The sequence below is a fragment of the Rhinolophus ferrumequinum genome, chromosome 3, assembly GCF_004115265.2.
Source record: "Rhinolophus ferrumequinum isolate MPI-CBG mRhiFer1 chromosome 3, mRhiFer1_v1.p, whole genome shotgun sequence".
Lineage (NCBI taxonomy): Eukaryota > Metazoa > Chordata > Mammalia > Chiroptera > Rhinolophidae > Rhinolophus > Rhinolophus ferrumequinum.
In genome coordinates, this window is record NC_046286.1 from 93,167,226 (window position 1) to 93,193,770 (window position 26,545).

Genomic DNA, 26,545 nt, shown 5'->3' on the forward strand with positions numbered 1-26,545 from the left:
AGGGTCTTGCCAACTGGTGGAACTAGAGAAGCCAAAATCTCCATCGCATAAGCTGATTCCATAATATTTTCTTTCATTTATTCATTCCTTCTGCATTAACAGCCAGGTAGGTGCCTGACACTGAGCTAAGTGCTGGTAAGCAAAGATAAGAAGCTAACGCCAAAGAGTGCCAGCACTGTTCTCAGGCCTGTGTAGCTTCACTCATTTCAGTCTCACAACCACCATGAGCTGGTAGAATTATCCCCATTTTACAAATGAGGGAACGAAGGCATCAAGAATTAAGTGACTGGGGAGCTGGGTGAAAAAGGAGAAGGGATTAAGTGATACAAACTGGCAGTTACAAAATAGTCTCTGGGATGTAATATGTGGCATAGTAGAGAATATAGTCAATAACGTTGCACAACTATGCATAGTGCCAGGTGGGTACTAGACTAGGTCAGGGGGATCACTGCATGAATTACGTAAATGTCTAACCACTGTGCTGTACACCTGAAACTAATGTAAAATAATAACAAATGTCAACTGTAACTGAAAAAAAAAATTTTTTTAAACTGAAAAAGAAAAAAAAAGAATTAAGTGACGTAGTCTGTGCAGTAAGTGTTGGAGCCCGGACGCAGCCCAGACAGAGCAGCCCCGGACCGTTAGGGTCCAGCACTCCTGCAAAAGGTGAAGGAGGTGTTTTTTAAGTAACTTCAAGTCTGGGAAGATAGACATTTAAATGACAAAATGCAATAAAGTGTTACAGTTACTATGATAGAATTCTATGTGAAGTACAGTGTGAGAGAAGCGGTGCAGGTATCAGGTTCACAGGACTTTTGCTTGAGTGAGCTGATGTATGATGGAGCTTGTCTGGGTGGGCGCGGGAGTTTATTTTTTGATGTTTTCAGATTGAGATTCCTAGAGGTGATCCAGGTGGAATTCTCTATTAGGCTCCTGGGTTATTTGGGCCTATACATGTGAGAGCTGTTAGCATCAAGATGGTTGCTGCAGCCACAAAAGTGGGTGCGATTGCCAGAGAGAAAGGGAGGCTAGAAACAAGAACCCAAGAAAAGCCAGTATTTAGGAGGGCAGCCGGAAAAAGAGAACCGAGAAGAACAGAACACGACAGGTCAGGGAAATGGGAGGGCAACCAAGTGAGGGAGTCTTGGAAGCAGAAGGAAGAAATGCTCTCAAGAGAAAAGTGCTCAGCTGAACGAAACGCTCAGGAGAGCTCCAGTGCAGTGAGCTGGGAGGCCACTGGACTTGGCAACCGGGAATCCATTCACAGGGAGACTGAAGGGTGAGGGACACCATTGTGCTTTTCATGTACTGGGAGGGATCTGAACGTGGCTGCAGCTGTTGGTAATGAGCCAGGAGAAACAGATGAAAACAGAAGAGCTAATAAATGATGGAGAAACGTACCTGAGGAGATGAGGAGCTGCGTCAAGGTCAGGGAGAAAGACTGACCTTGGAAGAGGGGACACCGTTTGCTTTAGTATTGGAGGAAAGAAGAGAGGGTGGATGCAAACAGTCAAGGGCTACGTTTGAGGTACCACACATGAGGAAGCTCACTCCGGACAGCTTTGACGTTCTAGGCTGAAAACTGGTTCCACGTACAGCTGCCAGCTCTTCAAGACAAGAGGACCTGGCACTGAGTGCATACTAAAGGCACTGCAACTACTGGTGAATTTGTAGAATCCCAGGTAAAACTCCTGAAGAAGATTCTCCAGAACAGTCTGGAAGTGTGGGCGCAGGAGAAGGGGATGTGGGAGTTGCGTTAGTGACCGCTGGGTACCAAACAAAGTTTAGGGTGAGGCTGGTATTCCCAGAGAGAATTGCGGAAGATAAAAATCTGTGAGAGGCCAACAGTCTAGAATTTGATTCTAGAGCTGGCTCATACATCGCACACGTACCAGCCCTTCGGGAGGAGTCGGGAGTCACTGCCGAATGGCTCATGCTGACGGCTGGGCCTTAGCTACGACAGACTCCTACCGGCCACCCTGAGGAAGGCAGGTTTGAACGGCTAAGGGCCGGCAGTCCTCCCTGCACTCGGTAAAAGCCACACAGGTTGGCTATGTCACAAACGAAGTGGACAGAGAGACTGTGGTCAAGCCCTGCTCATTCAGGGCAGGAAAATGATGAGAGGCTGCCCTTCTACATGCGCGTGACTTGTGTAAAGATGAGTTTAGGCTATAGGGTCACAGTAAAACAGACATATAATCTCGGGGACTTTTCTGTTTGCCAAGTCAGATGTGAGGTTGCTGAACTGTCAAATCGGAGTCCTGTTTACAGCTTTGATGACAAGGAACACAAAACCTCCACACAGTACTTGTTAGAATACGGACAATTATTCTCTGCTTTCCAGGACTTAGTTGGCATAGTTTCTTCAGTGTTTTTAATTTGTGTAATTTGAGATTTACAGTTTTCTAGCCCCTTCTAAAACACATCATGATAGTTTTCTTAGAAACCAGTGAAGGGGGTGAATTGGGTATTCTGTTCATATGGCTGAGGTTGGCTCTTTTTATTTAAATATCTTGGCAGGGTAAGTCCAGCAGGCCAGCAGACTGGGTGGCATCTAAGTACTTGATAACTGGAACATTTTAACCATCTGTTGTTTAAAAATTATACTGTAATAGGGTGGCCGGATGGCTCAGTTGGTTAGAGCACGAGCTCTTAACAGGGTTGCCAGTTCGATTCCCACATGGGATGGTGGGCTGCTCCCCCTGCAACTAAAGATTGAAAATGGCAACTGGACTTGGAACTGAGCTGTGCCCTCCACGACTAGAGTGAAGGACAATGACTTGGAGCTGATGGGCCCTGGAGAAACACACTGTTCCTCAATATTCCCAATTAAAAAAAATTATACTGTAATATTATCCAGATATTACAAAGAATGCTCTAAGGTAAAAAGAAAGTTTTCTCAACGTTGATAGATCTAAAGATCTGTAACTTAAGAATCATATTTTGTTCTCCTAAATTTTCTTATACTAATTAGTTTGTGGGATTTAGGTCTAAAACCTGCCTTTCTATAGGACTAGGTTGAAAGTGTTTTCTTTCTAGTTAGAAACAACCCAAATTATGGAATTATGGTATTCTTCTTCCACTTACTAAATATTCTCTCTACCCCTGACACTTTCCCTGTTCCTATTGTCCTGTCTTTGTCACTACAACACTTGGAAAGAGAACTGGGTATTTACGCTAAGACCTTTACTCTTGTGTCATAAATAACTCAGTCATAACAGCCATAATTTATATGGCTCTTGTATGAGCCAAGCAGTGTGCTAAACGCTTTCTACTAACTGTCCCATTTATTCTCCCTAACAACTCTGTGAGGCAGGTATCGTTATTACCTCCATCTTACTAATGAGGAAATTGAGATCCAGAGAGATTAGATAACCTGCCCAAGGTCACAGAGTTCAGTAGTGAGCAAAGATCTGAGCTTTGGCATCTGATTCTAGAGCCCATGTTCTTAACCACTGTGCCATGAGTGCCTCGTCACACAATGTTACACCTGGAAGGCACTTAGTGATTATCTCGTCTAATCAACTTTCATACAAGAGGAAGCCGAAGGCCAGCGATGGGAGCTGACTACTTCAAGAGCCCAAAGGTGAAGTGTGATACAGGAGATGCGAATACATTTCTTCTGATCCACAGGTCACTGTTCTTGCAGCCTCATCTATTATCTTCAACTAGTGGGTGTGTGGTTCTGCAAATGTTTATACTCTGCAGTGAATTTCCAACGTTTATATTTACCTGTTTCTGGGGCAGGGTGTGCCCCTCCTCCATCGCTCTTTGACTCAAAAATATAATTTTCCTCTTTTCTGTTCTTCCCTGAGGAACCGCTATCTGCGGAAAATAAGTAGAGCACATATTGAAGGTACATCTGAAACTTTAGGAAACAGACATGCAAATGCAGCTTCTTTACTTTTTTTAGGATGGACTGAAGGATTTACAGGATCTAATTCTCTAATAAACATAGACCTACGTGTGATACTAACGCACTAGATAACTAATGTGACCAATTCAATAAAGCAGGGTGTGTGGCTAGTACAAAACCAGTGGACAGAGAAAGGGGAACACACTACCAGAACTCCCACTCCCACCCGAGGAGGAGGGGAAGAACTCAGCTAGAAAAGACAAGGGTGCTCTCTGGACTTCATACAATGGAAAGCAGAAATAGTCCAGAAAGCTTTGTCTTCATTTAAAAAAAAAGAGAGAGAGAGAGCATACATAATCACACATGCTATTTCACTTTCTCACCTTTTGCGCCATTTTTTTTCTGGTGAGACTCAGAGGTTCAGCATTTGCCCAGGTCCATTCCAGCAGCAAGTGGGCCACAGACTGGATTTAAAGTCAGGGTCTAACTGCGTGTGGGTGAGAACCAGCACTTCTGGTTTAGTGACATGTTGCTAACTGTTGAATCACTCTACTCTGTTGTAATATACTACTGAGAACAAATGTTCAGAAAGATCTTATCTTAGAATTTCTAACCCCAGGTTCTAAGGAACAATAGATGTGCCATTCTATCGTTCTCGCCTAGTAAGTTATAGCATCTGTGTGCTTTTTACATTGACAATATAATAATGAGTTAGGGGAGTTACCCTCATGCGGTGGTGTGATTTCAAGTGAGCGTTTTGGAAAATACAATGCTTAATTAAGGCCATGCATTAAAAATGATCTGAGGACAGGAGGAATTTTATGGAGAAACAAACAAACAAACAATTGAAAGCTCCTTTATTCATAGGGAACGTTTCATTAACAGAAATGTTCAGAACAGCTGCAACTGAAATAAGACTATTTAAAGGTAGCATATTACAAAGTTCTTTGGTCATTTGTACTAAGAAATACACATGAATTTACTAAACATCACCAATCAGCTGGATGATGGACAACTGTAAAGTTATTCCAGATTCCTACTGGAGCCAGAAGGCGATGACTGAAAATGATCATTGCAGTCCCTGCATGAGCTGCTCCCTGCACAAGCTGCTCCCTGGCCTATCCGCTTCAGACATTCCAGCTGGCGGTGACGGCAAAGGTTCCTCACCGCGCTCATTCAGCGGATCAGGGCAGTGAGCTTGGCCCATGTTTGCTTCTCTCGGCCAAGGCCACAGCAGGCTCGCTACGTTCTGCCGAGGCTCGTCATGTAGCGCTCTAAAAGGAGCCGTGCACAGCAGCCCACATAGAACCAATAGTTTGGGCTTTCCTCTACAAACTCTGAGCCCAAAGAGAATGAGAGATGAGTAAGGCCTAAGCAATTTCTTGTAGGCTAGAGAATCAGATTTACCCTTCAAGTTGATTTCTATTATATTATTGTCCACCTGACGGTAGTGGCAGAAACCCCATTCCCTTCCAGAACAGTGAGGGGAGGGAAAGGAAGAAGAGCAGCCAATGTGAGACTAAATGAAGACAGAGACCATCATGGAACCAAAGGGGAAAGAGACAGGCAGGTGACAGCTATGTGACTGTGGCTTGGCTGCCAGGTATAGGGGCTGCTCAACCATGGAGGAAAGGGGGGCATGGCCTGGAGCTGTGGAGACCTGTGTCCTAGCAGGACAGGGACAGGGAATGTTGGATCTAAGTGACGGGGCTGGTGCAGCTCGAGGGCCATCGAGAACATGGGCTCTGGTCCACATGGCGAGGTGATTTCAGCACCTTTGGATGTGTGTGAACCGGTATAAATTCAAAATAATTTGGGGGCCAATTTAGGATTGTCAATTTTTCTTACTTTGCCAAATAAAGACATGAAAAGAAATGGCCATTTACTAAGGCCATCACCTTCACTTCATTATAAAGTAAGAATATGTCTAAACCTCCAAATCATGAAGGATTTAATAAATTAAAGGACAGATCTTTAAATAGAATAAATTTAACCTTATAAAAAAACTCACTATCTCTTTAGTATATCTTCAGTGAGTGAAGGTTGTTTTATCCTCACAACATGTCTGTAGGGGAAGGAAAGCAGCAGAAAATTTAACTTGTGCATATTCATTGTACTAGCTGTTGACCCTTATTAAAATGCAGGCATAGGTCACAAACAATAATGTATTTTTAAGTCTATTTATGCTATGCATGAAATTGGAAGCTGAGGATTCTAGTCTGGTGGTCTTCGGGATCATAGAGGGGATGGGAGGAGAGAGCTGTGGTCTAAACAGAAACCACGTGCTGGGAGAGCCCTTTCTAACATTCTCAAAGTTCTGTTTTTCTCTTCCTACGTTCTCTACCCCGGATTTTAAAAAATTGTGTTTTTGATGTATATTTAATAACATGTAAAAATGCCCATAAGTGAGAAAAATAAACATTTTGTAAAAATATTACCCTAATTTTGTTAAAAGTGAACAAATGTGTGTGTGTGTATATAAATAAAAGTAACCAGAAGAAAATGAAACAAAATATTAATGGGGAGTTTTGCTAGATGATTTCAGTTTTCTTCTTCATATATTTCTGCATTTTCCAAATTTTCTACAGTAACTACATATCACTTCCATAATTAGGAAAAAACAATATATACTATGTGTAATAACTGGACCTCTAATCTCTCTGCATCTGCAAAACTCCAGTCTTTACATCTTCATAGCCCAAGTCAAAGGCTCATTACCAAAAAGAACAAAAACAGAGATTGCAAATACATTTCAAACCGGGTGCCAATTCCCATCAGCTGGTGGTGGCAGCCTGCAGCATTGCTTTCAAAGGGATTCTGAGGCGGAACCTGACTCCCCAGGAGCCAGTGCTGGGGTCATTGAGCAGCAGTATCTAGCATGGGTAAGGGTTGAAGGAGCACTGTGGGAACATCAGGCTACTGACCACTCCTCAGACAGACTCTCAGTGCCAGATGGGGAAACTGAGGTCCAGAGATACGAAGCAACTTGCTCCAGGCTCTAAAGACAGAGCCAAGACTAGAACCTAATTAAGGAGACCTGGCCTTTGGTCTCCACTCTGCCTTCAGTGAATTCACTCATGATTACGAGGGCCTCCCTACCCAGGATGTGGCGAGAGCTCCCCCATTCTGGCCTCTGAGAACTCAGTTCTCTTTGTCAGCTCTTCATTCCTTCTGCCAAAAACACCTGGTCTCCCCTGACTCCTGTTTCTTAGGCGGCTGTTTTCCTTCCATACACCCTTCCTTCCATACAGATAAAATGACTAAAACAAGTCCCAAGGCAGGGCTGCAGTGACTGATGTGCCCGTTAGGTGGCAGCATCAACCAGCAATTGAACCAGAAGCTGGCGTTCTGAAGGGCACGTAACCTAAACTGTCAAAAAGAAAGGCTCTGTATGGAATATTTTGCAAACATATTTCTATGGAAGCACTTAAAACCTACAAGGTAGATAAACAAAAGATTGGAAGGAAATATACCAAAACCTTAAAAGTTGTGTTCAATGAAGTGGTATTTAGAATCATTTCCTTTCTGTTTGTTGCTTTTGTATCTTCTGCAATGAACAATAAACTTTTCATCAAGAAGATATTAAAATAGTGACAGATTATTTCAGTTTAATGTATGCATAGTTTGAGTACTAAAAAGACATTCACAAAAGCATACAGAATTGTGATACTCTATATTTCTGACTCATATGTCATATAATCACGCAAATATAAAGGTGTAAAAAAGAAATCTTAAATGATACAATTCTGTAATGCTTCAGTGGTATGAATGCATTTAAAAATCTTATAGCCTTATTAAAAAATTAAAAATTACAGATTTGGTTAAATTGGAGGCATGACACTGAAATACTAGCACATGCAACCATTTCCACATGACACAATATTTTCTTTCTATTCACCTGCTTAGTGTGAAGAGAACTCACATGAAAATATCGGGGTTATGCTGCTTCATCTCAAAATAGCCTAAAATCTAACACTTAGGGCATTTTCACTAGCCTCTTTAACATACGTGTTAAAACTTTCTAACTAACTTACTTACAAACAAACGTGTTGACACCTCTGGAGTGTGTAGCTATGGGTGAATATATGACGGTATTTAGTAGGTGTTTCCTACTATAAACATTCAGTGCAAATGTCAGCAGCTTTTCTGTGCTTTTTGGACAAATTCTTCATTTTAACTCTTTTCTTTCTTTTGAGGTATTTCCTTCACACTCTTCAAATATAACCTTCATTTTGAGCCCAGTGTCATAATAGAAAATGAGGCTCTTTGTGGAGAACCTGTTTCAAGTCCTTACCTGGCATCACAGGATCAATTTGACTCTTGGGTCCCCAAACGGTGGAATGATTCCTCTTCTCCGTGTCTGATGATGTAGAAGGCCAGTTTGGGGCAGTGGCTTTCTGGGACTTTTCAAACAGGACGCTCCCTGCCGCATCTTGGCTGAGTCCAGTGGTTCTAGGCTGGGCAGGTGCCACGTGAGTCACCATTTTCCTGTCAAGGCTCACTGAAGCATGAAAGAGCTACTGTTACTCAGGTTCCTTTTCTGAACTTTAACTAAAACCACTAAATTTGTAGTAGATTTCAAGTTGTGGATATTTGGGCATAACAACCTATCTATCTAAAACATGTCAGACAGAGGGTAAAGGGGGTGGGGGGAGGGAGATGACGGTAAGGGGGATCAAATATATGGTGATGGAAGGAGAACTGACTCTGGCTGGTGAACACACAATGGGATTTATAGATGATGTAATACAGAATTGTACACCTGAAATCTATGTAATTTTACTAACAATTGTTACCCCAATAAATTAAAATAAATAAATAAATAAGTAAATAAATAAATAAAACATGTCAGAGACCCATAAAATCTTCTCTCTTTTGTTTTCCAACAGGTAATCTTCTCTCTTCTTCCAATAATTAACTTTCTAAATGTCGCACACAAATTGACAAAGACAAAACTTAAACCTAAGGTTGTGAGTTTCTTCATCTGCTTCCTCCAACGGTACTTCACTAGACTTTCTGCAGCTTTTCTTTCCTGTGGGACAGGTTTATGTATATGACATCACAAGACTGCTCGAAAGATCTGATTGGGCCACACCCTAGTGTGTCATAAACTTTCTAAACAAATTGTCAAAAGGAAATGTTAACTCACTTCAGTTTTTTAAAAAGCACATGCTATCGAGCATTTTTGAGGATGCGAAAGAAGCTTTTGGAAAATTGAAAACAATTCCTTAAAAATGTAAGCAATATAGAATATTTGACCTTTGTGACTAGCATAACAAATGCCGGGCAGAAAAAGAGCAATAGTGAGTTAGCACTTTATTATGAGAATACAGACATCCCTTCTACCCCAAAGGGCCATGCAGCCGACTCACAGTTTTGACAGAAGGCCTCATCAGACCCATCCGGACACTGCTCTACTCCATCGCAAGCCAGGGTGATGTCAATGCAACAGCCATCGTCACAGAAGAAGTGGTAGCGTGAGCAGACTTTCAAGCATCCTGTTTATAAACAAGACTCAAGTCACAGGGGTGCGGGAAAGTTAATACTTCCACAGTGTCAAGATGAACACAGGCTAGATGTGTGATGAAATGCATGTGGGCAGAGAGATGTAGATAATGAGGAAACACCTAACCGTCTGAGCTGGAGCAATAGGTTCTGGAAAAGTTAGGGGGTCTCTTCTTTGTTCCCCCGCCCCAACTTAATTCTCAGGAATCACTATGGGCTCTTCATCCGAGGGCCGTTCTCGGAGCTGACGCTGCCGAAGACGTGGGAAGAGAGAAGCCCTGCGGCCTTATCGAGTCACACCTGGGTTTCCTCCCTCAGGTGTCTCACTCTGCACCGGTTCCTTCATCCCATCGTCTCCTCAGTAGGCCACCTAACATGGTTATTTTATACCTCCTGCATGGCACTTGGGTGGCTGACTGTGTTTTCTTAGAGACACCATTTTATATACACTATGTCCTCTGTTTTCGTTTTCTAAGTAATACTTTTTACTGAGATTATCTTTCTACTGTTGAACCCTATGTGCTGACTCCCATACATCCTTAGTGCTGTAAATAACACACAGCACCTTTAGATACTAGCTGGTCGAATTCATTTCTTCAAATAATGAAATTGTCTCTCTTTTGGAGCTCTTGGTAGTTTTTAATCCACATTTTATGAATATAGGAGACAAATGCGTTTTCTTGAAAGTCATCCTCCCACTCCCAATTAGGCCAACTTTATTAGACTCAGCTACATACCGTGTTTCCCTGAAAATAAGCCCCAGTTAAGATCGTCAGCCAGATGAATGCATTCAGTACGTTATGACAATGTTCCAGAAGATAACATGACTGTATTTGAATAAATGTAGATTGTTGTACATGAAAAATAAGACATCCCCTGAAAATAAGCATCTTTTGGAGCAAAAATTAATATAAGACCCGGTCTTATTTTCGGGGAAACACGGTAACAACTAAGTGTCTTTTGGACGCTGGTAATGCAGATTAAAAGTATCAGGCTAGAAGTAGGTACGTAAGAAGTTCCATAATTTTCCAGGGACAGAAAGGACTAGACAATTCTCGCAGGACCTTGGCGAGTGGTAAATGATGACAGTCCCTTGAGACAAACAACTGAGCACAGAATACATGCTCAAGCGAAATCCTGGCTAAATATTCCATTGGGAAGCAGTTACATTAAAAGGCTGGGAAAGGTGTCCATCTGAGCGCAAGGCAATTCAGAGAGGAAGAGAATACAGAACAGAAATGGTAGTTACGTCGCGTGAGAAAGAAGCAGCAGCAAAGAGCCCACAGTGATAACGCAGAAGTTGGGCCTAGAAAGGAGAATTAAGTTTCAGGCTCAGGAAAAGAAGAGGAAAAGTGAAGGAGACTCTGAACACCCAGAAAGGTGCAGCTACTGCTCACATTCCTTAAATTCATGGTGTGAAAATCCTGAATACCTCAAGGTTTCACGTATTCCTTGGTAGTTTTGGAGACAGATCCATATTTACAACTCACCCATTGATTTCTGGATTAGTGGTCTCCAAACTTTTTGGCCATGCATCCTGATCAGTAATGTATTGGTGGACACGCCTCTCCAATCTATACGGAACAGGCATGCACTGCTGTGGTAATATATTGCACATGTTATAAAATACACTGAGAACTTAAGATCACAAGTTCATCAAATGTAAGTCCTGGTTTCTTCTTTTTCATCCTCAAAATGTCTTGACCGTTTGTGGGGGGATCCTATTTGGGGACCCCTGATGTAGGTCAGACAGAAGTGTTTGTTGGCTTGACTATATTATTTTCCCCCAAACTTGAAATCATGCAGCCTCTGTATCTAAAACTGTACCAAGTTATTATCACAGAAGCAGGGGTACGTGCTTGTCTGTTTACCCCAGAAAGTGCCATCCTCGGTGACTACTGCAGCTGGTCATTAGCTACAAGAGCAGTATTTATACTGCAGGGGAGAGAAACACCTCTTGGCCCCCACCTCTGGTTTTCAGTGTCTCCCTGTGGCACTTCATTAACTTGAATTCATAGTGTGTTTCTCCAGTCTAACCACCGAGTGCCTCCAGAGAGCAGCCATTAGTACCACAGCCATTCTTTTTTAATTTTCTAGGTATTAGACCTATACCCCAGTGGCCTTTCAGTGATCAAAAGTGATTCACATAACTGTCTGCCACTTCAAGTACATTCTATTATCATCTTGGAGAGAGGCCAGAGATGTACAACTGGCAATTTACCTTTGGAGCCCTGGAAAATTGGCCTGAGTAAAAAGCCAGGACAAATAAGGGGCTGCTGAGGTGTCTCCGTCTGCTTCTATCAGTGCAGGCCCTTCCTCCCTCCCAGGCAGCTCGGCTGTGCAAAAGCAATCCCCTAATCTCTGTAGGGGATGACAGCGTATCTCTGTCTTCTTCCCACGAGCACGTTTCTTCCAGCATCAGCACTTAACTTGGTCCCTGCCCAGGTGCCTGCCCTCGATCCCAGGAGAACAGCCCTCGGGACCACTGGTCCCCTGCTGGGGAGTGACCGGCGGGAGCCAGGGCCACATTTCCAATGGCCCGGTGCACGCCCAGCACGTGAAGGCACTCAGCAATGCTTTGAGTAACCGCCTGGCCTCCCGTGCAGCTGCAGAAATCAACAGGCCTGCTCGACTGGGCCTGGGCTGTCAGGCTCAGCTCCCTCGCCGTCAGCCTCGTGGTGCCGCAGTGGCTGGGAGTTTGGTGTCCGGCCTGTCCCTGTGCGGTCAGCCCTCTTTCCTCGCAGGACGCGTAAGCCTTGGCTGGACAGAGAGTCAGCCACCCGAATTCTGAATGCCGCTTATGCTCTGATTCCCCGTGGAAGGCAAATTCTCGAAGTTGCCAAGTCCTTGGGATTCTAAAATCTCCTTCCTTCATTTCTAAGAATGCTTACTGAGCTATATCTTTGATCTTTGTCAAGATCAGCAACACTAGTAGTAAATCAGTCATGTTCCAATCTTTTTATCCTGATTTTTCCAACTGCTGGCTTAATCACCATCCAAACACTGAGTCATCAAGGATGTCAGAGACATGCTGCGAGTTTACTAGAGCCGTGGCTAGTGACAGTGAAGGTCCACTACGGGCCCAGGGCAGGTGTAGGGAGCGACCCCCTGCATGCCCAGCGCCCAGCACAGCTTCTGTGACTGCAGACACGGAGGACGTATCACCGAATGGACGACAGGACCTTCACACACACAATGTCTCAGTACTCCCCCAGAGGTTACCTGTGGGGGCTTTCCCTCTGCCTTGCCCCTCTCCCTATACCTTTACTGCTGCCAGATTCCAAATAATGTTTTTTTTAAGTTGATGGCCTAATCTCAGAAATGTAGATGTTTGGGAAAGTAAGACACACAGATAAATGAGATAAATACATTTCCACTGTGCAACAGAAGGTGAGCTCCGTCCCAGACATGTAAACTCTGTTATTAATGGACCTGTGTTTCTACGTAAAGTGTCCATGAAAAATGTTAAATAGTCCTTTTAAATTGACACATGCACTTCATATATTTTAATTTGTCTTAAATGTACACTCTCTGTCGCACTCTTTGAACATACATATCTAACAGACCACCCACCGTTAAACCACATCCTCTCCTGGAAAAGCCCGATGGTGGTCTTTTATGGAATCAAGTCAAGGAGAGATGAGAATCTCTAGGGCCGGAGCTCACACAGTCTATTCTTATTCTCCTCCCCTGGAGTGCTTCCCACCTCCGTCCAGCAGGGTCGCTTAGCCCCAAGTATCACAGAGCCTATTCTTTTCAGATGGTTAGTAGAGACTCTCTCGTTCAACAACCACCAAAATTAAATGGAAGAGCCCATGGACTACATGGTTAGAATATAAAATGCCAACCCAACACCATCCTGCCGTGGACAGTCTGGTTTCTGTTGGGCATTGTGAATGCGAGGGAAGAACTGTCTTCTCACCTCCCGTGGAGAAGGCCATGGGGAGCACTGTCACCGAGACGATGTCGGAGCTTCTCTGCCCGGCGGTGTCTGTCACAGTGAGCTGGAAGGTGTACGTCCCTTCCTGTAAGTGGGACAGCTTCAGGGTTCCTGACTGAGGCACCTGACACCCAAACAGGAAAAACATCATGTTATTAGGCGCATGAGGCACGGAGACCAGCATCGTCCTGAACTGGGAACCAGGGTCATCCCAGGAGCACTCCCACGACCCACCTCTCCACGCCTGGTCCTAGATTGCAGAATTCTCAATCGTACACTGTCTCGGCAGGTTGGCCCTACTTGGAATTCGCTACTTCCGTTTCATCTGTGATGACAACATGCTTGACTGACATCACTTCCTTTGTCCTCGGCAGCTGCGGTCCCAAGCCTGCACCTCTTCCCAGCTCCACACCCAATATCTAGTCCTTGCTCCTCAGCAGGTGACCTCGTCTATTTCATAATTCTGGCTCCACCATTCGCCCCATTCTGGGAATGCACCTGTCCCCTCCTGCCCCCCGTCATTCCATGAGCTGTCCCGCTGGCACTCAGACCAACCCCTCCACCTGGTCCTCGACCTCCTTCCCTAAGAAGACCGACCCATCAATTCACTTCTCTTCCAAATGGCCCTGCTAGTAATATTAGTAGGCTCCAGTTTCTTTTGACCTAAAACACAAACCAACAACAAATAAAAAAACTGCCTAGGTCCTCTCTAGCCACAGCCTCATTTCCTTGACATTTTAACTCGACGTCTTCTAAGGGCTGTCTGTCCATGTTGCACGCGCTGTTTCCATCTGCTCCTTTTCCATTTATCCTTTATCCCACCCACCTGGCTCTTTCCTCCACCATTCCCCAGAAACTGCTGGTAAAACTCACTCACTGACCTAGCAAAGGTCACCCAGGCGTCAAGGTTAACAATAATTATTAGTCTTATCTTCATTTTTTTCTTTAATTGGCCCTCTGACTGCATTGAACCATGTTGGCCACTCCTGTCTTCTGAACTCCTACCTCCCTGGCCTCTGTTTCTGTGTCCCCCAACAACTGCATGCTGACCACCCTCCTGGGCGTCTGTTTACGGCCTAAACCCAGGGCTCCATCCTGATCCTCTCCTCCCTCAGGCCGCTTGGTGGCAGCTTCCAGAGCGTGGGGAGAGCAACAGCTTTCGAGGCCCAGTTCTGTGGTGTGATTTTGGCAGTCAGTGTTGGATGTTTAATCTGAAGACTGTTTTTTTCAGCCTCTCCCCTCCCCCCAATGATAATATGAACTGTTCAATATCCTATTTTTCAAAAGACTCTTTTCTACTTAAATGAACTAGTCTGGCTATTATTCTCTACAAACAAAATTCCGACCACTGCATATTTTATTATACTGGTGCATGAATGGACTTGAAAGGACAGAGAGTTGCCCTATTATAACTGTTATCTGCTTGTTTGTATTTAAGAAATCCTGGAATTTGGACTCCTGCACATAACCTTGGCTCAGAGGGTTTCCCAATACTATGCATACCCATGAGAAGAATGCTCTATAATTATTTTGCAACAATCTAATGAGATACAGCGGGGGTCACACTTTGGGCCACTCAGTAATCACCCAGAGCTCCTGTTAAGTAAGGTACAGATTCCCAGGCCAGCCTCAGAGTCTGAGTCAGCGGGTCTGGAGAGTGGGATCTGGGGATCTCCACATAACAAGCACACCCAGGTAATCCCCTGATCACACTGGAAGAAACGCAGGTGAAGCTGTTAAGAGCACGAAGTCTGGTATCTAGCAGACCTGGGTTTGAACACCAGCCCTACCACATACTAGCTATGTGACCCTGTATAAGCCACTTAACCCATCAAAGCCTCAGTTTCTTCATCTGTAAAATGGAAGTAATAGCAGCACCTTCCTTATGAGGATCAAACATGATAACCATGTACAAAGAGCTAAATATAGGGCTTAAATATAGTGTAACTTATAAAATTAAATTTTGATTTTTTAGATGTAAAAATAACCAAATACGGTAAATGCATAAATGTATCCGCTTGTGGGGACAGAGTCCCAGAGAGCAGTTTCCAGGCTCTCGGCCTCACGTAGAAAGGTGCTGGCTTGGGTAGTAGATGGTCATCAGCTGTAGTTAGTTGGCCATCAGCTGTAACCAGTTAGCCAATTAGTCACTGATATAACTGCCACGGCTGCGTTGGTTGGTCAGTCAGTTAGTCGGTTAGTTGACAGGCAGAGAAGCGGACAGCAGGTTGCAGGTCGTGTGGCTCCTGCCTCCAGTGAGACGATAGTGCCGCCAGTGAGACTATAATGGTATGACTCCCCTACCTATGGCTCCGTGGGTGTTCCTTTTTGGCCTAGCCACATCCTGCGATCTTATGTGGGGAGCGGGACCAGAGACCCCTCAGGCCGCCCCACATGACAAATGGCACAGCAAGCAGGGTCCCCCGCACAACACCGCTACTTCTACTGGTTGATTTTCATCTCAACAGGAAGACATTACCCTGTTTTTATAGACAGTGAAGTGAAACCCCAGGAAAGTGACTGTCATTCACTAAGGCTGCGACAGAATTGAGACCTTGCATTGTAAAACAGCCTTCAAGCTGTCCCATCACTTTCACTGCAAAAGCTTTAAGCTAGAGAGTTGCACAGAAGGCCACCTGTCCCTTGTTGCTTATTTCAAAGAGATGTTAAGCAGTATTCACTGTCACACTGTTATATTATCTTCAGGCCCAACTACACTAAAAAGATATCAAACCATGGTCACTTATATGAGAACTCATAAAATACTACCTGAAGGGCCAGCAGAGAACAAGGTAAGGACAAGAAGATAACTTTAAAAGAGTGTGGAGCGGGCACGTGGTCCTCAGAAACCAGGACGCACTGAGCTGAAAGTGGAAGTCAGTCTGAGAACAGTTAGAGAAGATCAGAGATGCAGACGAATAAGATTGAAAACGACAAGAACTGTGGTTTGGGACGTCAGGGCCATATTTAACCCCTCTTTTCTTTCACATTCCACATCCAACCTATGAGGAAAAACTGTTGGCTCGTCTTTAAAAACACATCCAGAATCTGAGGGCTTCTTACTACATCCAATGTAACCACCCTGGTGGGAGCCCATCCTGTCTCTGCTGAGTTACTACAGTAGCCAGGAGACCTGAGCTCCAGTGGGACTGGCACCCTTTTCCTGGAAACTTGCCCTCCCCCCACTGTCCACGTGGTTGCAAGGAAAGGATCAGTTATGACCTCAGCGTCTGGCCACCGTAGTGCCAGGCTGAACCAAGGGGAGCCAATGACAGTGCAAGGGGAGGGGTTACAGCAGGGGCTGCCTAAGCCAAGGTGGCAGGGCAGGCTCCCACTCTCTCCAGCTCTGGCTCAGAACCAGGCAGGCCTTGCTGGGTGGCAGTAACGCAGCGGGTTATCCAACTATTAATATTTATTGCTTCTTGGGACCTATGCAGGGAGCCTCTAGCCGATGGCTACCACACTGTGCTGACGTGAGCCCTGCAGCCTTGAGTAAGTTGGTGTGAGACAGGGAAGTTCTGTCCCCACTGCTGCCTGAGTGCAGACAAGACCAAAGCCACCAAAGGTCAGCAGCTGTGGGATTTGCTGCCCGGGGTCTAAGAGAAGAAGGTAGACTGTGGGATTGATCCGAGTGGGGCTTTGTATGGTGGGTTGACACAGGGACACCGGGTGTGGCCATCAGAGTGAAGTGGACATAAAGTTAATGAAGACTTTAAGGGACTGGGGGAGCTATGAGGTTAGGGAGCGGGTTGAGCCGTCCTCGCGGACATTGTTGTCACCCAGGCCGTGCCCCAGCTTTCTGCTAACCGAGTGAGTCACTGGGCCTCACTGGGCTCGGCTGTCAACACTTAGCATACCCGTGTCACAGCTTCTTTCCAACTCTGGGCTGGAAGGAGCATCCCCGTCTCTGGGCTTTGCTGTCTCCCTCTGCCTTCCTCGCAGCCTCCTCTCCAATGCAGGAAACACCAGGTCGGCATCCAGCCATGGTAACCGCCTTCCACAGCCCAGGGGCACACTTAGATCTGATTGGATTAACTATCCCTTCCGGGCTCTTCATTGATTTAGGGGGAAAAGGCTGCCTTTCCTCGAAATCATCTATTTAGAATATATAAAACTGTAAGACGGGCATTTTCCCTTCAAGCACCCAGGCGCTTCCAGTTATCTCCTCACCTTTATATGACACTAGAAAGGATTTAAAGCATTTTATAAACAGTTCTGCAGTGTCAGGAGTCAGAATACACACACGCACACATACACAGACACACACACATACACACACACACACAAAGTATATACAACATACCCAATTTGTAACTTGAAGACAGATACTACCTTTAATAAAGATAAGACAAGGAGCTTCTAATTTCTGCCCCCGATCTCTTGTTCAGCAGAAACGGCCTTACATGTTCAGAAGTAAATAGCTTCTTGCAAACCAATATATATGACACAGCTGGTTGTTCTAACTTAACTCTACCCCCCTAGATAGTAATCCAGTGGCAAGGATTTTATTTTTTTTATTTTATTATTATTATTTTTTAAAGATGTTATTGGGGAAAGGGAAAAGGACTTTATTGGGGAACAGCGTGTACTTCCAGGACTTTTTTTTTTTTTTCTAAGTCAAGTTGTTGTCCTTTCAGTCTTAGCTGTGGAGGGTGCAGCTCAGCTCCAGGTCCAGTTGCTGTTGCTAGTTGCAGGGGGCGCAGCCCACCATCCCTTGCAGGACTCGAGGAGTTGAACCGGCAACCTTGTGGTTGAGATCCCACTGGCCCATGTGGGAATAGAACCGGCAGCCTTCGGAGTTAGGAGCATGGAGCTCCAACTGCCTGAGCCACCGGGCCGGCCCAAGTGGCAAGGATTTTATATTCACTGAGTTAATACACACACCCACACATGTGTACACATTTATCATTACATACACTTAGTTACAAAATAAGTCATACCTAACTATTCCCTCCACCCCAACAGTTGGTTCTCAAGTGTATAAAACGATTGGGCCTAAGTCACTTACAAAGTAGTGATGAGATAATATGGTATAAAATATACAGTAGGAGACTCCACAGAAACCACAAATGCAAATGTATACTAACTTTTAGCCTCCTGTAGGCTAATCCAACTTGCAAAACCGGGTAAGATCGCTACTAGGGTTTTGAAGTACATAACAACCGTTGTCATAATTCAATGCCATCTCCTCACATGTATTGTGAAGGAGACAAATGAAATGAGGCCGTCACCCTGAGTATCAGGGGCCAGGAAACACACTGGTTCCACAAGTGTTTAGATACCGCAGGACACATGTTTAGGCCCTGTTTCAGTTAACGGTTACTTTTTCTATTTCCTTTTCATCACAGATACGACTTAGTATTCCACAAAGAGAAGCAAAATGAATCCCATAGCCTGACTTTTCCTGTTATACATGGTCAAACGAAGGGAGTGACATCATATTTACAAGGAATAGAACTCGGACGTGCCCATCTTTGTCAATTCTGAAAGAAAGTCATTTTAACAGTTTCCTCAAGCATTTGGGATTTGTTTTGTAATCCCACATAGAAGAGGATCATTTTCAGAAGAATAGGACCACAGTAGGTAGTAATTAAGACAGAATTAAACTGCTTCTCTTGAGAGTTCAGGAATCAAAGGGAGAAGTATTTTTATTTATTTGTTTATTTATTTATTTATTTATTTATTTATTTATTTATTTATTTATTTATTTATAAAGGCAGGGCAACTCCTATACACTCGATCAGTTTCACATGTGCATCTTTTTTTCTTTTTATTGGGGAATATTGGGGAACAGTGCATTTCTCCAGGGCCCATCAGCTGCAAGTCCTTGTCCTTCAACCTAGTTGTGGAAGGCACAACTCCAAGTCCAGTCTCCATTTTCAATTTTTAGTTGCAGGAGGCACAGCCCACCATCCCTTGCGGGAGTCGAAACGGCAACCTTGCAGTTGAGAGGACGCCCTCCAACCAACTGAGCCATCTGGGAGCTCAGTGGCAGCTCAGCTCAAGGTGCCGTGTTCAATCTTAGTTGCAGGGGGTGCTGCCCACCATCCCTTGCAGGACTCGAGGAATCGAACTGGCAACCTTGTGGTTGAGAGCCCACTGGCCCATGTGGGAATCGAACCAGCAGCCTTCGGAGTTAGCAGCACGGAGCTCCAACCGCCTGAGCCACCGGGCCGGCCCGGAAGAAGTATTTTTAGACTGGGGCCTTTCTTTTGCTCTTCAAATCCTCTTAAAACACACCATATAAATAGTAGCCCACCTAAAAAATTAGCCATGATTAGAAGAAGCCTCTAGAAGTAGAGAATAGAAGGAAAAACTGAGCTTATTCTGCCCTTTACAACCCAACCAAATTTCACTTCTGTGTTATCGTTTCAGAATATGTTTACAACCAGTTTTCCCCAACTTTGCCCTTATTTCCCTTTCATGCCTCTAACTCAACCCAGGCAGACAAAAATCACTTTTTTATACTGAAATTTAAAAATGCTTTTAGATATAAGCAAAGCTGCTTACTTAGGAAGAAGAGACTGAAGCATGAAGAAAGAGCATATAAAATCAAAGGGGTGGGGGAAACTTAGCTCCCAACAGTACGCAGAAACACACATGGAAAGCAAAGAAATATAGGAGAAAGCCAACGTTTCAGGCGTTTCATATACAGACTCTGCGCCCTATATTCTGGGTGAAAGCTTTTCCTGGGCCTCCCTGAACTCTCTCACTAGGGTGATTGGAACAAGGAATCTTGCTTTATTTGTCTTCTCACCACCAGCAGTACCTACAGTCTGAGACTAGAAACTCAATCGTTTGAAGAATGAATAGGCAAAAGAGTGAATAGAGTGGCAAAGAATACGAAAGAAGATGGAGAGAGACAGCAGAGAGGAGAAAGAAAATAAGACAGACGTTCCCATGTTCCCACCAAGAGCAGGACATCCTTCCCTGAGAGCATGAGCCAATTTTCTCGACAACTGGCCACAACGCAGAGTTTCTGCAGACCAAAGGTCGGCACTGCTTCCCTCCTGTTTTTTCTCCTACTGTCTGTCCCTTCTTTCCAAACTAGGGAAGTTTGTAAAAGTATGTTACTGCACAGACCTCTGGGCAAATGGTCCACTATCCTCTGGGAAAAGCCAAACCTGAGTCTCATTTTATATGGATACTGATTCCACGGCCCTAGTTACGGAAATCAGAAAACACACTTTGAACTGGAACACTCTCATCAGACATGTCCAAAATGCTTGCACTACATAGTATGTAGGTCTTTTCAACCTGAAATTTTCAAGTCAGTATAATTTATAGGTCCTATTGTTAAAATGTTAAGATTACAGAGACATCTATCACAGGGCCCTCATCTGCAGCCTTCTCCGACTTCCCTCAGCTAGATTGTAATCTCTCCCTCCTCTGAATTCCAATAGCACTTTATCTACATTTGCTTACAGTCTTGCCACTTTCTACTTCCTATTATTATTGTATATCTAATCTCCTCAACCAAGGTCAAGCTACTTGAGGGCGAATTCCTTCTACACATTCGTCACAGTGCCTGACTTCCTCACTCCTTGCCATTTGAAGGCCCTTGTTTATATACAAGTGAGTAAATCTATTCTGATCGCAGTTCAATTAAACTATTGGTCAAAGAGACCCCACAGATATTTTACATCCCAAGATGTTTAGAATTAACCACGACAGTCACCTCTCCTTCAATGCTCTGCAATATGCTAAGAGCTTGATTTGCATTTTCCCATTTTCACATCCACTGCAACCCTATCAGGTATTCTTATCCTCTTCACAATTGAGGACGCTGAGGCTTAAAGAATGAAGTCATTTCCCCAGGTTCAACCTGCTCAAGAAACAGACAAAACTAGGTTTGAACTCAGGCCACCTGATTCTAAATTCCAGACTCATAGTCATTGTAGGATCCTGTCTCCTGATCAGCAGGAAAGGCCTTCCAGGGCCTTATTCCAAGAATCATTTCTTGGAATAAGGCACAGCTTATACACAAACCAGCCAGCTGCTATGGTCTGGAAAAGCAAGATACTTTTTCACAAAAAGAAACAAGTTCTTTAAAGCCTCTTAAAGCTTCCCCTCACATAGAAGTGCCAGGACCTTTGAAGGAAGAGGGACAGTAAGTCAGGTTGAAACCCAGAATGACCTGGAAGCCCCAACTCCCTGCAGGCAACTGTGATACTGGAAGCCTCTTGTGCTGTAAATTTATTGCCTAGGAAGTTGAATGTTTTTGAACAGAAAAAAGGACTTAAGTTCCTACTGGAATAGATGTTTTTTTAACTCAATTTACCCAGATTATTTCATGAGGTATGCACATTTTTTTCCCCAGGGAAATTATTTTTCAACATTTCCTTATAAGTAATTTTCTTAAAGAAAAAAATGCAAGTATTCAAGGCCTTGAGCTACTGTGTAAGAAGAATTTCATGCTTAAGTAAGCGTAGTTTCCATTTAGGCTCCTAGTTAACACTGAAACACGACAGGTCTGGATTATTACCCAAGCCTGCACACTGTCACGTGTCTTCCTGCCTAATTAGCGCAGTAAGTCCTAGGATTCACTTGGATTTTTTTCTTGACTGATATGACCTTTCATTCTTGAAGAGAGATACTTAAAAAGAAGTCCTCAAAACAACGTTGGAATACTCAGTCCCGTGCACCACCTTATCCCCAGGTGTGACTTAGGGAATTTGCAGCCCTAGGAATCATCTTTGTCCCTGAAATGCCCTGTCAGCTGCCATGACTTTCTTGTCCTTATTTAAAGCTTTGGGCAAATGAAATAACTCAGGTGCAGGAATGCTTGTGAAATTTGGGGAAGGCTCAGATTTGTTTTACAACCATGGGATGTGGCTTTTTTTTTTTTTTTTTTGCCTTCTCCCTCTCTCCTTCTGCCTTTACTCTTGATGGGAGAACTGACCTAAAATGGCCCAAGAGAAAAGGGAAGTCCCTAAGCCCCAGCCCACTTCCGCATAACCCCATCCAAGCCACACCCCGAGCCAATCACCAGACGACACCTGCCCCTTCCCCGACTCAAGGAAGTCCCCAACCCATGAAAATCTGCTCAAAACCTTGCTAGGGGCTCAGTCTTTGGGAAGGATCCCACTGAGCCTGCTGGCGTAATAAAGCTGAGCTTCCTAACTCTCTGAGTGCCGCTTGGGTTCTTTCCGGTCCTGGTATCCATAACACTCTCACTCCCAGAAAACACCCAGACCGTCTGGCTCTTTCAGTATCAACAATTGTACTTTTTTAAAAGTTTTTTTTTTTTGGACTCAGACCAGAGTGTGAAGCGTTTCCTCCTTAGGCATTTGAGGAGTGAGAGGTTTTGTTCCCTGTCAAAGGCCTTCAGGGCACTGAAGGGCACACAGAATATTGAGGGTTCCTTGGGAGAATCTCTAAAAAAACATCACCCAGGCGACAACACAGCCTGCCTGGGCGTAAGACAAGACTATCAGGAACCGAGTGAACATCATCAAAGGAAAAATGATCTCATAACAAACTAAATAACATCATAATTTTTCTAATGTTTATTTTGTCTGCTCACTGTTCCAGGTGTCACAGTTACATTACCTCTCTTAATCCCAGGAAAACACCCGAGAGGACTCTTGTTATTCTCATTTGCAAATGGTTTACATCATCTGTCAAGGTCACATAAACAGGAAGGGGTGGAATAGGATTCAAAAACTAAAGTAAAGTAGATGCTGTGTTAGAAGTACTGTACTATCCCTTTTCTTACTATCTGTTTGATCTCTTTTATTCCCTGTTAAACTGATTCACTGAAGGAAGGAAAGAAATAGATGAAATGTGGTATGAAGCGTTCTCAATTAGTTACTATTTTTCTTCCTTTTTTAAATCCAGAAAGTCTCCTCTTTTTCTCTTCCACACTCCCACTCCATGGCCTAGAGTATCTGGGATAACTTGTATTGAGATGATTTACATTTCGTTTTTATGAAGACTAGAAATTGTCCAACAGCCAAGAAGTAATAGTAGGTTCTATGTGCCTAGCTCTCCCTTGACGAGGTGCAAAGCACCTCCAGACCGCACGTGACAGCCCTTCCTCACACCACCATCCGGCCAGACGTGCTCAGCAGTGTTGTTTTGTCCGTCTTGCTGGGAAAGATGATCAAAATTTGAGGGCTAGAAAGGTACTTTCTGAAAAGTTAGCCAACTACTCAATATTTTTTTTTCAAAAAAAGAAAGTAACAAAGAAAAGAATCAGTTAGCAAGTATTACTAGAATCCTAGTAAGCACAGAGTAGTTATAGGCTTTAGGAGAGAAAGGGAAAAATATCAAGAAAAGAAGATAGAAAAAAGGCATGGAAAGAGGAAGGAAAGAAGGAAGAAAGGAACAGGAGAAGGAAAGGAAGAAAGGAGAGAAGAAGGTGGGAAATAAAATTCCCTGGCAGCATCCACAGGCAATTTAAACCCATTTGCAGCTCATCACTCCTTGCCTCATTGAAGATAATTCTAAAGACATCCTTTATTATCTTTATAAATTCTGTTGTGATTTATAAATTTTATGTATTTTTTTGGCCTATTATCAACGAAGACAGGTAGAAAACAGAAGACAACAGGTGCAGTTAGCCTTTAGTCTTTCAAGATCGCTGTAGGTTCTCTGGAACCTTCTGTGTTGGTTGAACAACCCAGGCCACCTTGAAAATCCTGCTCACTAAATTTTTATAAATTCTTTCAATACGATTTAAAATCGTCTCCTTAACAGATAATGATTCTTTCCTTTTGTGGGCATTTTCAGTATTAAGCCAAATTAGATCCCAGGGAATCTGAGTGAGGACTACATGACAAAATACCTCTTATACAAGGAGATACAATGCACTTTGAAATTCACCAGTTATTTTGGGCTTTTTTGCCCTATGACAAAAAAATCAAAGTCCATATTGTTGTTTCTACTTATGTTCCTTTCCCGAAACCTTTCTCTAAGGTTCAGTTTTAAAATATTATTTTCATCTGTTGAGGGTGGTCTAAAAATGAGATTGATTGGGAAACCTCATGTAGACAGTCCAGTCTCATGAAACTTGGATTTTATCAAGAAGAACCCATGCTCCTGTTTGCTCAAAACAATCCCAGTTTATCTCTGTGGTCATGGTATAATTATTAAAACCACATCCTTTTACTCTCAAACATGTCCCAATATAGATGATATTATACCTACCTGTTTTTAAAAATGTATTATGTACAGCAGGCAAGCCAGTGTGCAATTGGTTTGAATATAATAATGAAGTTATTGGTGAAAACAGAATCCATCCTTTCATGAGTTTTGATTACACGTGATATTCTAAAATTATTTAGTTAGAAATTTTTTTACCTCTGATGGATATAAATCAATCCACAGATTTATGAATCCCAAATTTCCCTGAACATCCTCATACTCTGTATCGTGTCCCGAAATGTCATATTTTATATTCTGACTTCAGATTTAAGTGTATTGTGTTGAATAATCATGAAACTGAGAGTCATCTAATGGGCTGCCTGAAAAACGTATCTTCTTGCATTTAAGAATGTATTATAGATTAACATTCAGTTAAGTGGATATAGAATATCCTTTTCAAGGGCAGGACATGTATAACTTTAAAATCTACTGGATAGCCTCTTGATTCTGACCAGTCATCTCTCCTATTCTTTCTTTATAAATGAAGAAACCAAAAACGAGCTGTCCCATATGCTTAGTTGGTACAAAGTGTTTTGCATAGTACCGGACACACTAAGTGCTAAAAGAGGTTAACTATTAATTTTATCATAATTAAGCTGGCAACATAACTCCTCTTAGAGTGAGAACCTTATTAATTTTTTTTGTTGCTGTTTTTCGAATAACTGAATGGGTCATCCAGATGTGAAAAGATAGGCCTTAGGACCTGGTCTTAAAAGTGTTGCAAGACAAAGGGAAGGCTGAGTATTCCACCACAGAAGGTGAGAGAAGGGGGTGAGGAGCCTGCGTGTGTGGTGGAGAACAGGGGAGATGAGGGAGGAGGGCTCCAGAGGGGCAGGGTAGGTGCTCAGGGGACAGTCTGCCCAGTGAGAGATCCTGAGTCATGGGGATAGTCAACGGGCTTAAGAACAAGGGTATCCAACACTGGGTTTTAACTCAACGGCTGTGCTATGTTAGGCTATAACTGCCCTTCCTCCATTCCCAGTTTGCCCCATTTTGCATCTAAAGGCGGAGTATATTAACATTCCAGTCAGCTGGAGCCCATTCTCAGAAAAAAGTGATTTAAGAGTCCTATTTTCCTGTTAGAAATTTGGGGGTATAAAATCAGGCTGCCCAGGTAAAAGGGACCAGGGGGATGGTTCCTGAAGGTTGCTAATTACTGTTAAGGGAAAATTCTCAAAATGTTAAAACCATGATCTCATACAAATATAATATGAACATGTGTCAAAGATTTTATTTAACTCGTTAATTGAAGAAGAGCCAATAAGATGTTCCACTGATTCAAAGGAGAATCTGAAGAACAGACAGATATACTCGTAAGCAGTCATGAATGCACTGAACCAAGTTCGCTATCAATATCTATTCGGTAATGAAATGAGTGTATTAATAGATTAATACCTACAAGTGCTAAATGTCATATTTGAAATCCACTTTTCTACAGGGCAGGAATCAATTGCCTCTCTATATGAAAAAATTATTTGCATTTCTATAGACAAGAAGCATTTGTATTACTATCTGTTTTCTAAAATTTATAAATGCTAACCCTAAAAAATCTGCTTTATAATCCCCAGTATTCCACTGAAAGATGCTCAGTAATCTCTTGCCATTTCAGTCTTTCACAGCTTTTTATGACAATCTAAATTCATAAAATGGGGACACACCTACTGGTGAGGTTGTTCTGAGGATTACAGAAACGTCTAAATTGCCTGGCACTGAGTGGATGCTCAATCAATGACGCCTTGAATATGATCAAGTCACAGTAGGGTGAGAGCTGACTTTTGGGGCCATTCGTGAACGTATGCCATTAAAAGACAGTCACAATTTGTCTCTCCTATTACAGACTTTGTCACTGAGCTGATGGTTTTATAACTTTAGGTCTGTCTGCCATTGCTGTTATTCACTTGGCTGGGAACCTGGTCCAGAGTTTCCTCTTGATGGCACAGCAGTCAGCCCTAAAAGCCTATAAGAAATGTTTAATTTTGTCATTCCTTTACAAAAATCTTCAATAAATTAAATACTGAATCATCAGCATTATTTTTATTTAACATTCATATATGCAATTCATCGTTTACAGAATAAAGCTTTCAGTAGCATAGATG

At 43.3% G+C, this 26,545-nt stretch overlaps 1 protein-coding gene across 1 annotated transcript in view; it reads right to left on the reverse strand.

The window, feature by feature from the left end:
* Positions 1-26,545, reverse strand: part of LRP11 (LDL receptor related protein 11) — a 39,691-nt gene that overhangs the window by 2,984 nt on the left and 10,162 nt on the right. Inside the window, exons 3-6 of the mRNA XM_033100348.1 lie at positions 13,284-13,425; positions 9,229-9,354; positions 8,151-8,357; positions 3,733-3,825 (exon numbers count right to left, since the gene is read on the reverse strand). Coding sequence (XP_032956239.1) covers positions 3,733-3,825; positions 8,151-8,357; positions 9,229-9,354; positions 13,284-13,425 — 568 coding nt within the window. The remainder of the gene's footprint in view (positions 1-3,732; positions 3,826-8,150; positions 8,358-9,228; positions 9,355-13,283; positions 13,426-26,545) is intronic.